The sequence below is a fragment of the Apis mellifera genome, linkage group LG1 (genome assembly GCF_003254395.2).
Source record: "Apis mellifera strain DH4 linkage group LG1, Amel_HAv3.1, whole genome shotgun sequence".
Taxonomy (NCBI): Eukaryota; Metazoa; Arthropoda; class Insecta; order Hymenoptera; family Apidae; genus Apis; species Apis mellifera.
In genome coordinates, this window is record NC_037638.1 from 4,594,898 (window position 1) to 4,609,575 (window position 14,678).

General features: G+C 20.7%; 4 protein-coding genes across 7 annotated transcripts; 2 read left to right on the forward strand and 2 right to left on the reverse strand.

Moving 5' to 3' along the window:
- Positions 1-641: 641 nt before the first annotated feature.
- Positions 642-3,363, reverse strand: LOC724578 (synaptic vesicle 2-related protein). 3 transcript variants are annotated; one of them, XM_026442152.1, is made up of 8 exons: positions 3,124-3,362; positions 2,983-3,031; positions 2,322-2,506; positions 2,054-2,250; positions 1,920-1,983; positions 1,696-1,821; positions 1,402-1,610; positions 643-1,334 (listed from the first exon to the last, which is right to left on the reverse strand). In XM_026442152.1, the coding sequence occupies exons 1-8, from the start codon at positions 3,124-3,126 to the stop codon at positions 731-733; spliced, it is 1,437 nt and encodes a 478-aa protein (XP_026297937.1). In that variant the 5' UTR covers positions 3,127-3,362; the 3' UTR covers positions 643-730. The 3 variants fall into 3 exon arrangements, with proteins under 3 accessions (XP_026297936.1, XP_026297937.1, XP_026297941.1); XM_026442156.1 differs by having other exon boundaries at positions 2,992-3,031; positions 3,124-3,361; XM_026442151.1 differs by lacking the exon at positions 2,983-3,031 and having other exon boundaries at positions 642-1,334; positions 3,124-3,363.
- Positions 3,364-4,314: 951 nt separating this feature from the next.
- LOC413437 (protein unc-119 homolog B) lies at positions 4,315-5,795 on the forward strand. The gene is made up of 4 exons (XM_396881.6): positions 4,315-4,751; positions 4,822-4,935; positions 5,033-5,332; positions 5,403-5,795. Exons 1-4 carry the CDS (start codon positions 4,607-4,609, stop codon positions 5,528-5,530), a joined length of 687 nt encoding a protein of 228 aa, XP_396881.3. The 5' UTR covers positions 4,315-4,606; the 3' UTR covers positions 5,531-5,795.
- A 156-nt stretch (positions 5,796-5,951) lies between these two features.
- LOC414038 (protein ABHD11) lies at positions 5,952-7,463 on the reverse strand. Of its 2 annotated transcripts, none has more exons than XM_006561938.2 (4): positions 7,136-7,463; positions 6,902-7,050; positions 6,479-6,831; positions 5,952-6,390 (listed from the first exon to the last, which is right to left on the reverse strand). In XM_006561938.2, the coding sequence occupies exons 1-4, from the start codon at positions 7,264-7,266 to the stop codon at positions 6,085-6,087; spliced, it is 939 nt and encodes a 312-aa protein (XP_006562001.1). In that variant the 5' UTR covers positions 7,267-7,463; the 3' UTR covers positions 5,952-6,084. The 2 variants fall into 2 exon arrangements, with proteins under 2 accessions (XP_006562001.1, XP_397474.4); XM_397474.6 differs by having other exon boundaries at positions 6,479-6,844; positions 6,897-7,050.
- A 1,574-nt stretch (positions 7,464-9,037) lies between these two features.
- On the forward strand, positions 9,038-10,290 carry LOC552602 (transmembrane emp24 domain-containing protein). The gene is made up of 3 exons (XM_006561937.3): positions 9,038-9,276; positions 9,595-9,935; positions 10,049-10,290. Exons 1-3 carry the CDS (start codon positions 9,150-9,152, stop codon positions 10,196-10,198), a joined length of 618 nt encoding a protein of 205 aa, XP_006562000.1. The 5' UTR covers positions 9,038-9,149; the 3' UTR covers positions 10,199-10,290.
- Positions 10,291-14,678: the final 4,388 nt, after the last annotated feature.

The window sequence follows — 14,678 nt, forward strand, 5'->3', positions numbered from 1 at the left end:
TTATATTTTATTATTATTTTAATATCTATAAATATTAAATTTTATTATTTTTTTAATTAAATATTATATAAATAAATTTTCTGTTTAATAAATTTATAAATTTATTGTTCTGCATCTTAATCTTATGAAAATTTGAATCTTAAATTATGAAATAAAAAATAATGTCAGCTATTATTTTTTAATGTTTTTATAAGATAAATATATATATATATATATATATATATATATAAATCAAGTAATTTGAATTGCAATTTTACATATCTTGTTATTTATACTATTTTAAAACATAACAAAAATCATAATTTATCATAATTTATGTATACAATAATCTTGCACATTTGTGCATTTTGGCACTTTTATTGTATATTAACATTTAATATTTTATATCAGTCTTTGTACAATTCTTATATATTTTAAACTTACTATTGCTTTTTAAAATATTAGAAAAAGATATATTAACTTATGATGTAATATATATAATATAATCCTATTCAAATAAAATAAAATTAATACATAAAAAATAATATTAATTATGCACATATATGTAACTATAAAATTATAAAACAAAATAAATGAATATTAATAAATAAGAAGTTTTCTTTTATCATTAAAGAAACTGTTAATTTAACAATTATTAATTGATATAACAATAGAGTGTCAATAGAAATATATTTTGTCTTTTAAAACATTTCGATAAAAAAGAAAAAAAACTGGAATATTCATTGAAATTTTATCTCGTTTCTTGAGATTCATTAGATGTACGATTTTTCACTTCAACAGGTAAAGCAAGTGTAGCTATTGCAGCACATAATGCTGTTGTAGCATAAATTGCCATTGCTCCAGTAATAGACCATTGAAGAAATACTTGTGCAATATATGGTGTAACCATTGCACCAATTCTAGCCATTGCACTACATGTACTAACACCAATACTACGTAAATGAGTTGGATATACTTCTGGAGTATAGACATATGCTGCTTGAAACACGCCTGCAATTAAAGCTCTAGCTAAAAAAATTGTCAATGTTAATACTACTCTGCTTAATAGACATGCTCTGCCTAAAAAACAAATAAGCATGGCAAACATTATTAGCTGAAAAGCCATTGTTTTTCTTCTACCAATTTTTTCAATTGCAAAAATAGTAGAAAAAATTCCTGGAAATTCAGCTAATGTTGTCCAAAGAAGATCAATATAATCGCTACGTTCTAAACGACAATCTAATTGACAAACATCTTCTTTTTCATTTTCCCATGAACTACATTGTTCGGATGATGTATGAAATAATTCTGTAGTCATTAGTACAACACCATAATAACAAAATGCTGTACTCATCCTAAAATCATATTAATATTATTTATATAATTAATATAATGTTAATATATATACTATGCAATATTTACCATACAAGCCAAAGCAAAGTAGATGTTCTACACATTTCTTTACTTAATACATCTTTTAATTTGCCATGATTAACTTGGTAGAAACGATCCATAACTAATCTTCCTGGAGGTAAAGGTTTTTTGTTTTCTCTTGCTACTCGTTCTAAAGTTGAAACAGCCTTATCCATTCTTCCACTTGTTATATCAAATACTGTAGATTCTGGTAACCACTACAAAGAATATTAAAATAAAAAATATAAAAACTTATACATTTAATATCTATTGTAATTATATTACTTGATTTTTAATATTTACTGGAGTAATAATAGCAAATATAAAAAGTGGTATTGTTGATAAAATGAGAAGCCATCTCCAACCAAAAGTTGGCATTATAGCCAAAGCTATTGCTACTTCAAAACAAGCTCCAAGTGCCCAAAAACACTATAAAAAATAATTATTTTATACAAATAATATATATAATATATATATATATATATATATATAGATATATATAAATTTATTTATATAACTATACTTACATCTAATAAAATTACACATTTTGCTCTTTGTTTTGCTGGAAGAAATTCTGCATATAATGTAACACTGGAATAATAATTAATGCTGTTCATTTATAAACATTGGTACTTGTTTATAGAATTTATGAAGTACTTACGATTGTGGTACACAACCAATAGCAAATCCAACTAATCCTCTAAGCAATAAAATCCAAAGGAAATTTGGTGCAAAAGCACTTAAAAAAGCATAATAAACTAATAATATTGCACATAAAGTTAAGGATTGTTTACTCCCATATCTGTCACTTAAACTACTCCAAAATGTAGAACTTAACATCATACCTAGAAAGACAACCTAAAATAATAACATAAAAATTATTAAATCTTCTTTAGATATCAATATTATTAAATAATACTGTATAATACCGTAGTTGTTAAAGCTTGTTGATATCTGGTTATACCCCAATCACAATGTAGTGATGGACTTAAAATGCTTAATATTGTTATTTCCATACTATCTACCATCCAACAGAGACCCGTAAATAAAGATAACTTAACTTGAAACTTTCCAAATCCTAATGCATTTATAGCTTGAACAACAGTAAATGTATCTGTCAATAAATTTATAATATTAGAAAAAATATTTAATAAAATAAATAAATTTATATTAATAATTATTATATATTACATTATATATTTAATTACTTACACACTTAAATTAAAAAAAGAAAAAAATAATGTGTTATAAGTTATTTACATACAATATATTTTATATTGTGTGTAATACAATATATATAAATTTAATATGTGAAATATATAACAAATCAACTAAATTCTAACATTATATAATTATAGCTTGTTAATATTTTACAAAAATATATGAAAATATTCTTTAAATTATTATTTTGTTTTACATGCATTCATAAAATAAATTGTTAGTAATGTTTTATTCATATCCAAGTAGAAAATGAAAATATCATTTCAAGACCCTTGCAAAGAAAAATCATCATTACAATAAATATTAACTAAAGCAATTCTATTTTTAAAAAATCTAATGTTATATTCCCATGCATAATAAAATATTTACATAACTTACAGTTACCCGCTCCTTTACAGATAAGTTTAAGCAGATTATCCTGTACATAAAAATTGCCAGCAATATTGTGAAAATACATTATAATAATTTACACATATTACAATATACATTTCCTAAAGAAATTTAATTTACCATCTGGAATAACTACAACAGAAGAAAGCTCCAAAGCAACACAATTTTCAAAATTTCTATTACATCTTGAAACATTTTCTGAATTAATATTTAATTCTGAACCACGTAATTCTTCTAATTCACGATAAGGTTCATTAGAAATTTGTGATGAATTAGACATAGTCATTAATTAACATATACACAAAATAATCAAAGAGTTAAAGAAATTCAAATACTTGTAACTATCATTAGTATATTTAATTGATTCGGAAATTCAAATGAAGTAATTAATTATTGTGTACGAATCTCCATTAATATATATATATATGTGTGTGTGTGTGTGTGTGTGTGTATATATATATATATATATATATATATATATATATAGAGTGCGTAACGTTTCTAGAAAAGTGAGGTTAGGTTACTATTACCAAAACAAACACTAAATAGTATAAATATAAAAAAAAAAATATTAAATGTATAAAAAATAAAAAAAATTAGTTAAATAAAAAATTTTGCAATGATTATTAACTAAATTAGAATTGATATTTGAAATAATAAAATTTTTTTATTCATTAATATTTGAAAATAGTAAATTAAAGTTTAAAATAAATTTTTTAATTTGTTATTTATGAAAATATATGTTTTTTATTATTATAAATATATCTTATTATTCTATGAATATACTTTATTATTATATATTTTTATATAAAAGTTTTATTTTTATCGTTGTATTTATCATTTATTGTAAATATGCCTTAATTATTTTCTTTTATAAGTTTAATTAGATATTTAATATCTAAAAAAAATTAATAAATTTATATCATTTCATATTGTATATTAGAATAATCATTTTGTAATTATATTTATGTAAAAAATTAATAAAATTCAATATTTAAATTAAAATTTAAAATTATATATAGTTTAAAATAGTTTTCTTTTATTTTTAAAAAGTTACATAAATTATTTAATAAATAAAGTATGTTATTAGTAAATATAATAAATATAGTATAAAACATAATAAAATTGAATTATAAATTAGAAAATTTGTTATTTGAAATTGAAATTAATTAATTGAATTTTTTGACAACGTAATCCAATAAAAGTTTAAAAATTTCAAAAAATTCATACATTATACAATATTAATAATAAAATTTTAATAATAGAAAAAATAATAGTTATTTTTTTTTTTCACTTTCAAAATTACACAAGAAAGTTCTTCTACAATCATATATAATTTCAGGATACTTATTGTTGATACTTCATGTAAAATAAAAATACTTGCATAAAGAATGTTACATTTTTGTTAACATTTTTACAATGAAAATAACATTGAATATATAAATATTTTTACAATTAAAAATATTAAATAAAATATTTTTAATGTATTTGAAATTTCATATACAAATATTTAATGAATGTCATTTGTGACATTTCATAATTATTATACGTGGTGTTTAATTATAAATTATTTGTCTTTATATTGTTTAATTACGTTTAAATTATGAGTGTTGATAGCGAAAATAAATCAAATGAAGCTATTGTTTCATTTTCACCATCAGCAGAACAGGAAAATACAGATAATGGAAATATTACAGAAAATATTATAACCCCAGAAATGGTGCTACGATTACCTACGATTACTGATAGTAAAATAATATTTTTTTAATTTATATAAGAAAAGATTAAACAAATATTATATATTGATATTAATTTTAGAGTATTTATGTTCTCCTGAGGCAAACATTTATGACATAGATTTTACAAGATTTCAAATTAGAGATTTAGAAACGGGAGCAATATTATTTGAAATAACAAAACCACCAATTACTGGTTAGCAATTTAAAAAATTGTTATGTTAGTGATAATTATAAAGATTTATATAAAAATTTATATTTCACAAAATTAAATTTTATCGTTTATGTTTTAGAATGTGATTTAAACCAAGATGTAGAATCAGAAATTGAAGAATCTGGTTGTGAAGATGCTAATACTGGCCGTTTTGTACGATATCAATTTACACCTCAATTTCTTAAACTAAAGACTGTAGGAGCTACAATTGAATTTCTGGTGGGTTCTAAGCCAGTAAATAATTTTCGGATGATTGAACGTCATTTCTTTAGAGATAGATTATTAAAAACTTTCGATTTTCAATTTGGATTTTGTATACCAAATAGTAAAAATACTTGTGAACACATTTATGAATTTCCTACTTTACCTGCTGATTTGGGTAAGCAGTGAAAAAATTATTGAATATGATTTTAAATTTTAGTTATACATATTAAAAATGATAATTACAGTTTCTGAAATGATTGCAAATCCATTTGAAACACGTTCAGATTCATTTTATTTTGTGGACAATCAATTGGTAATGCATAATAAAGCAGATTATGCATATAATGGTGGACATACACATGATGTACTTTAGTAGGTAAAGTTTGTAGGATATTTGCACTTTGCAAAAGAATTGTGATAATAGTGGCAAATATTTAGCTAATTTAAAATTACAATTCTATTTTTTTTTACACATAATTGCAATTTTCTTAAATTTTCACATTAATATTTAAATATTGAATTTGCATAATGTGATCAGAGTTCAAATTTTTTTTAATTGTTGAATTTATATCTAATTGAGTACTTCTGTATTAAATTTATAATTGATTAAAATATATATATTTTATTTTATTTTAATATCCAAATAATTTTTTTTGTTAAGTATAAATCATATAAAACTATTTTTAACAGTATTAAATTTTAAATAATAACATTAAGTATGTATTTTTATGAAAATAACAAATAAGAAATTAAAAAAATGTTAAGTTTTTGACAAGCACAAAATTTATAATTTATTTATACTGCATAAAATTATATTTTATTTCACTATTTTTTCTTGTTTTATATATAATGTCATAAGATTCACAAATAAATGTATATATTTACAAAACATACTGTGTACTTTTTTATATATAAAATGATAATAAATTATGATTCAATGAAATTAATTGTTATTTTTAAAAATTCTCCTGGTTTATCTGCATGTACCCAATGATTTGCACCATTTATATAAGTAAAACGAGCAGAAGGAAATAATTTTTTAATTTTATCATGATCTTCTATTCTTATATAATCACTATTAGAACCACCTATGAACAATGTAAGTCCATTGTAAAATTTTGATCCTACATCTGGGAAAGTAGCAATTTGTGGAAAATTTTTTTCTATTATGGGTAAATTAACTCTCCATTTATATTTTCCAATATCTGCTTCTACTAAGTTCATTGCTAAAAACTATAATAAAAAAAAAATATTAATATAAATAATAAAAGAATTTTAAATATAAAATAAATTATATGAAATATGATCAATATTTAATTACCTCACATATAGCTAATTGTTTAATAACATTTGCAAGTTGATTTTTTACCACATTACGTGCTTTTGTCAATGTTTTATTTCCTTCTAAATTTATTGAATTCATTGCTTTAAATACTTTATTCATGTCTTTAAGATGAGGACTGGTCCTCACTGGAGACATATCAACTACTATTAACTTCTCTACTCGTTCTGGATTATTTAAAGCTACATACATCATTGCTGAACCACCCATACTATGTCCTAATAATATAGATTTTTCAAATCCTAAATCATTCATAAGTTGAACTACATCCTGTGCCATATGACTATATGTCATATTTGTAGAATGTGGGGAATCTCCATGGTTTCTTGCATCTATAGTTATCACCTATAAATTTATTTCAAGTATTCTTTATATTACATAAAATCTAGGTATCTACCTTACGATCTGTTTTTTGATGAATTGTTTTTGATAATGTATTCCAATTAGTCTTTGAACCAAAAAGACCATGCATTATTATTATAGGATGTTTAAGAGCATTTTTATTTCCATCCATTGATTCATAAGAAACATATGCAAGTTTTACTGGTACACTTGAAAAATAGCAATAATGAAAACAATATTATATAATATATATTTCATATAATGAATATATATTTATATACATTTAATACGTACACATTTGAATTATTACGTATTTGTTTGGAAGATAAATATGATATAAAAGACGAAGTAATAACGAAGTTTTGTCTTCGACAATGGAGAAAAATATTTCGTGATATTATTAAATATCGACACGCACCACTCATATTTCTTATTTTTTTATTTTTTAACAGTATTTTTTAATATTTTTTTTTAATAATAATTTTCATTTATATATTTAAAATTTTCATAACATTTTTATTGATTTTAAAAAATATGATTTTTATGTTACTTTTTAATAACATAAAATCATGAACCATGAATGATCTACATATAGTGATAATACACTGTAAAATAATAACTCTTACTAGAACTTAAATCAAATGATATGAATAAAATATATATATAAATATATAAATAAATAGAGTAATGTTAGGCAAAAATATCTTTATATTGTGTGCATATATATTTGTTACAAAAGCACTTTAAATATAATATTTTTATTTATTATATATCCTGATAGAATAATAATAAATAATATTAGGATAAATATCTTTTTGATACTAAAATTATATAATATTGGTTACTAGTTTTAATCTATTGCTTCTAGATTCTAATTGCTATCTAATTCAAATTATAATTTATCAAAACTGATATTGTAATCTATAATAACTACGCGGAAACATTTTTATTAAATAAGTGATATCGTAATCTATAATAATTATATATTTTAAAATGTGTAATATTTTTATCAAACGAATGATATTGTAATCTATAATAGCCATATGTTTTAAAATGTATATTTTATATATTATATTAAATTATATATAATATATATAAAATAAATATAATATAAATTATGAAATGAGAAACAAATTTTATATAAAACATTTAATTTCTCTTTTAATTTAAAAATATTAATTTTTATTTGATTATATAAATCATTTTTATACCGAGATTCGATTATATACATATAATTATATAATAAAGTTCGATAATATGATACAAAATATATTTATTTTTATTATTTATAATAAAAATAAATTTGAAATAAATTTGAAATAAATTTGAACAAATATATTTTATATAATAATTTAAAATTACAATTTTTAAATTACTTTAGAAAGAAACTAAGGACATCAATTTTTGAATTTCTTTAACTTTATATTTTTTCTTACGTGAATTTATAAGAATTCTGAATAAGATCCGATTTGATATTTGTCTCGATATATAATAATAGATCAATATCATAAATTATTAATAATAATTTTTTTATTTTTTTATTATATTAATTTATTTATATTTATTTATATTTATTTATAATCATATTAATTTTATTTATCAATTTTATTTTAAAAATATATCAAAATCAAATAAATGTATTTAAACTAAAAAAAAATATTGATTTTTTGAAAAATTATTTAATTTTAATATCTTATTTAAAAAATAATGTAAATATATCCTTATATTTATAATAATGTAAATATATTACTTATTTTTATAATTTCGATGTAAGTTATATACGTAAAATATCCACATAAAATTTTAAATCAATTGCATAATTTCTTCATAAAATAGTTTAAAACTTATTTTTGAATATAATTTTAAAAAAATATTATAAAATATAAAATATAAATCACCAATTTGATTGACTTTCAAAAATTCTATATATCTTATAATGTCATATAATAATGTCATATAATATTTTATATACACATATAAAAATAAAAAAAGATTCAAATTATGTCACATGTACATCATATATATCATTGCTACTTATATACAGATATATTTACATTTTTATAATACAAATAAAATAATTTTTAACTAATATTTGAAGATATTATAATTTTTTACCTAGAAAATATTTAATCTTTTATTTTAATAATAAAATATTTATTATAATAAGTAGGATTTATATCTAACTATATTATTAATTTTATGGCAGAATGCATACGTGGCGCTGTGGTAGCAACATGCCACTGTGAAGTGGCAGGAAAAAGAAAAAGCGTATGTCGTTTTTAATTGGTTCATATTGTAATTTAATAAAATGAGGTGGCTCATTTCCTGTTTATTTCTAATATTTTTGAGCTGTAGTGCAAATTGTTATTTCATTACTGTGGATGCACATGCCGAAGAATGTTTCTTTGAGACTGTGGAAGCAGGCATGAAAATGGGTTAGTTCTTCTGTACTTTTGTATATAATTGTATACATTAAAACATTAAATTAGAATTTTCTGAAATAAAATTTTGACATAAAATCGTTTTTACATTTCAATATAAATATAATGTAAATATTGAAGTAATTATTCAATGTTTAAAATGCCTACATTAAATAAAAGAATTTTGAATTAACAAAAAGTATATACATATAAAAGAATTTTGTTAGAATTATATATATATATATTTAATTATTAATTTTATTTATATAAGAATAAAAATATGTATAATTGGTTAAAAGATAATTTAATAAAGTTTTATTTTTATATTTTTAGGTCTTACATTTGAAATAGCTGAAGGAGGATTTCTAGACATAGATGTAAAAATAATTGGTCCTGATGGAAAAATAATTTATCAAGGTGATCAAGAAAGTAGTGGTAAATATACATTTGCTACACATATTCCTGGTGTTTATACTTATTGTTTTGGTAATCAAAAAAGTAGTATGACACCAAAAGTTGTAATGTTTAATATGGACATTGGTGAAAGTAAAAAACCTATTGAACAAACTTCTGATGGAAAAAATGCTGATTCAAACCATAGCAAAATAGATGATATGATTAAAGAATTAAGTACAAGTTTATGGGGTGTGAAAAATGAGCAAGAATATATGCAGGTAATTTTATTTTTATTATGTTGTTTAATTATTATTATGTTTTTTAATATGCAAATTATAATATACATATATAATTTCATTGAATTAAATTAACATTATTTGTTAATTTTTAGGTTAGAGATCGAAATCATAGAGCTATTAGTGAAAGCACAAATTCTCGTGTAGTTATGTGGGCATTTTTTGAAGCTATGGTTTTGGTTTGTATGACAATAGGACAAATTTTCTATTTAAAACGATTTTTTGAAGTCAGAAGAGTTGTCTAATTAAAGATATACAATAAAATAATACATTGTACATTCACATTCATTGTACATTTTTTATGTGATTAAGTTATAATAGAATTAAAAAATTTCAACATTTTGAAGTAATTTCTTTCCTTAAATTTGATATAATTAAAATATGAATAAAATTTAAAAAATTTACATTAAAAAAAATTAAAATATTTTCTTACATCAATATTAATTAAAAAATCATCTTATTTGTAATTTAAAAAACATAATTTACAGAAATATAATATTTACAGAAATATTTTTATTTAAAAAATATATGTAGAAATTTTTTTATATTCAAATTGATATTCAATAATTAAGTTTGATAATTGATAAACTATTTGTAGAATTATCTGATATAATAAAAAAATATAAGTTGTTTCATATTTCTGTTATATATATTGAATTTTATTTACATATAAATGTTAATATTGCAATTTAGATATGATTTTAAGAACAATAATTTTATTGACATTAATATAAATTGAATTGGAAATAATAATAAATTGTGAATTTTAATAAATTATATCAATAGTGCATATCTATATAGAAAAAAGAAATTATTATATTTAATATTTATTTTTTAATTTAAATATTATCATTAAAAATATTTCAAAATAAACATTTTTATATTTATTTTATATTAAATGTAATTTTTATTTTTTATTGTTATTTATAAAATCAAATTGATATATAAAAATAAAGAAATTTCTGAAGATTAAAATTAGTTTACTTATTTGCTTATTAGTTATTTTTTTATTTTGTTTTTAACATGAACATAAAAATCATTAGCAACTATTGTTATCATTTTAAATTGAAATTTATACATATTTTATTAATAAATAATTTAAAAATTTAATAAAATAATAAATAATTTATATGTTTAGATTTTTAAGCAAAATTCTTATTTGTTACATTGATGATTGATGAAATAATAATTAATTAATAATTAAAAAAAATATTAATGTAGAAATTATTTTAATTATTAATTAAATAATTTTTATTAAATAAATAATGATTAATAAAATAATTTTAATCTTATTATGAAAAGGAAAAGATTGTTTAATCGAACTTCTTTATATTGAAGTTCGATTATATGATTTACATTATTCCAAATATCGCAAAAATCATAAAATCATTCATTGTGTGGAAGTCTATCTAGTCAGATAACTCGTCTGATTCGTGAAGCAAGCGTGAGAATAAATGAATGAAATAAGAAGGGTGGTAAGAGTACCCTTCTGGCATTCACCCTAGGGCACTTAAGTTAGAAAGGCTCATTGTTCGCTCCTTCTCATTAGATGCCACCTAGCAGTTCCATCGACCCTACGTAGTAACAATACTGTGGATGCTTTTTTTCCTCCTCCTTGATCTGTAGCTGCAGGAAACACGAGCGGATTGCATGTCTCGGTGTCTGCTCTAATCCCGACTATGATTATAGTGAAAGATAATACTTTCAGTATTTGAAATTTGTATTTTATAATTTGTATGAAATGCCAGTAATGAAATATTACTACTATTGAATTATTCATTCAAGTTAAAAAAATCAATAAAATTTTTTAATATGTCATTTTTTATATAATTATTTTTATGTAAAGTTGAAATTTTGAATGTGTTTGATATAAATACTATTGCAAAAAAAAAAAAAAGAAAAAATAAGCTAAAAGTTGTACTTATTTCTGTTTAATTATTTAATTAAGATATTCATGATAGATCAATTATAGACATACGATTTACACTTTAGTTGATATATTTGATTATCCTGTCAGTGACTCTGCCATTGGATCTTATCATTTCCCTTCGTTATCGTTCATAATTGATCGGGATACTTTATGCATTGTTTAGGCTTGATTATCTAAAATTATCTATATTTATATACATATTTATACTACACTATATTGATAAATTAACATTAATTTGTATTTATAAAATATCATTATGCACAGTACTCGTCATATTATAATTATTTTCTTACATAACGATTAAAATAAAATTTCTCTAAAAAAATTTTATAATTTTTATATTTCTATTTGATTGATCGTCTCAATCATTAACTGCAACATACATTTGAATGGTATTATTAGGTATTAGAGATATTGAATAGATATAAAATTACAATGTTAATCATCAGATTATAAATCAAATTGATAATAGATTTAGTAAATTTATATTTTTGAGTTATTAATTTTTTATTATGCTTTCTTAATTATCTTTTATAAGTTACATATGTATTTATTTTAAATTGTGTAAAATTCGTTCGAGATTGTTGCGCGTGATGATTATGAATTATGTGTAATCTGCATAATATCGATATTGTTTATGATTTTTATTCATATCATTCAATCGGCACGTAATCAGAACTAAGAGTACTTACATATAACAGACGATATATGAGACGGTATATACGTAATATTGAGTTTGCTAACTGTGTGATTTGATCAGCGTTTCGCATAACACAGACTAGCATTGTAAATGTCGATGAAAAACGTAACATACGATCATAAATTCATCACCATTATAGCGCGATATGCGAACGAGGAAAACGTTTGATTATAAATGTTCCACGAGCAACTACGAATTACGAGTCATATATTTTATTTAACGAGTTTCCTTTTTTTTTTTTTTTTTTTTTCGAGTATTATTTTATAAATGTTTATCTAATTGACAATTACAAAATATTTTATCACCTCAAGTATAAATTAGATATGGAATTTAAAGTGTAAGAGAATTTTTTTAATTTATCGAAAATAGTTGTTAAGAAGAAAGAGGTTGAATATTTAAATCAATCATTAATTACAATATATTTCGTTAATTATTATTTATTTTTTTTTCTATATAGAAATTTATATCGATAAATGTTATTGTATTATATTGTAAATATAATATAATACGAAAATAAAATTTTTCTACTTTTTTTTTTTGCATTTTAATTATTTCTATAATAAAATTGATTTAATAAATAAATTAGGAAATTAAAATTGCAATTATATACGTATACGTATTATATTTTATTGTGCAAAATATTTTTGATTGTATCTATTTTTTTTTTAAGATACTATTATGTATATATTATAATATAATCAAATATTTAAATATTTAATAATACTAAAAAAAATATCCATTTCCAAATATAGATATTGTTATTATTATATCTGCATAATTATAATTAAAAATTACATACTAAAACATGTGATATATAAATTGTTATAACAATATAATAAAATAATATTTTTAAAGTACAAATTTACTTGTCAAATTACAATAAATAACGAAATATGTTTGTACAGTTTGAATTATTACAAACAATTTTTTTTAATTTAGCTAATTTTAATATGTGTCTTAAGTATACACATAAAAAAAAAAAAAATTCAGTAATTTCACTAGAATCCAATTACTTGCACCTTTAGCTGGATCAGAGAAACTACTCTATAATTTAACGCTCTGGTTGGCACGTGTGTTCTTGACAAGAAATATGCAAATTTATTAAAGTAATTGCATGACTCTAACGAGGGGTCTTAAAGGTATAATTACCACTGTCCTATCAATGTCTGAATGAATTCGACTAACTGGAAGAATTTGTAATATCAGACACCCTATTCAAGTTATTCAATTGCGAAACTACCCTTTTAACTTGGAACTTTGCTGTAAATGTATTTTTTTAATAGTTCCTTTATGTTAAATATTTTGCAAATTAAAATTAAAAATAGAAATATAGAATAAAAGAAAAAAAGGATTCAAGGAATTTTAAAAATAGATAATATTTGTTAAATAAAAGAGAGTTATATTAATAACTTTTCAATTTTTAAGTTAAAATACCCAGTTTATATAAAAATAATGAATTATCGTATCATTTCTTTTCACAAGAAGATTTTCTATATGTTTTATATATGAGATAACAGAAAACATTGAAATGATAAATAAAATAAAAAAAAAGATGTTAAAATAAAGTAAAAAAAAAAATTATAAATTATAGAATATGTACATTTTACAAATGATATTTAAAAATAAAAATTCTATTAAAAAGAAAAAAATAAAATGTGTAACCTTATTAATGATAACTTCAACAGTATCCAATAGTCGATTTAATTGATCGATTGATATATATTTATCCTCCGATCGAGAAAAGAGATTCACAGGATAAATTACTAGATTTATTGAGGATAGAAAGGATTTTACCCGAAGCAGAAGAAAAAAAGAATGCTACTAATTAAGGAGAGCAATTACACGTAACGGTATAATTAAGAGAAAAAAAAGAGGAATTAGAGCCGATATTATGGCTAGTAAACGATTCTACCTGCAAAGGATTAATCGAACATGCAAGAAATACGGCTTGTTTAACGAGACGTAATATATTTTTTTTGTGAATTTTCGAAGCAAATAACTTGATGTTTTATACTTTTGCAACGATTGAATTAGTAAGTAATATTACTTATAATATTAATATTAGAAGAATAAAATGTATACATTTTACAGATAG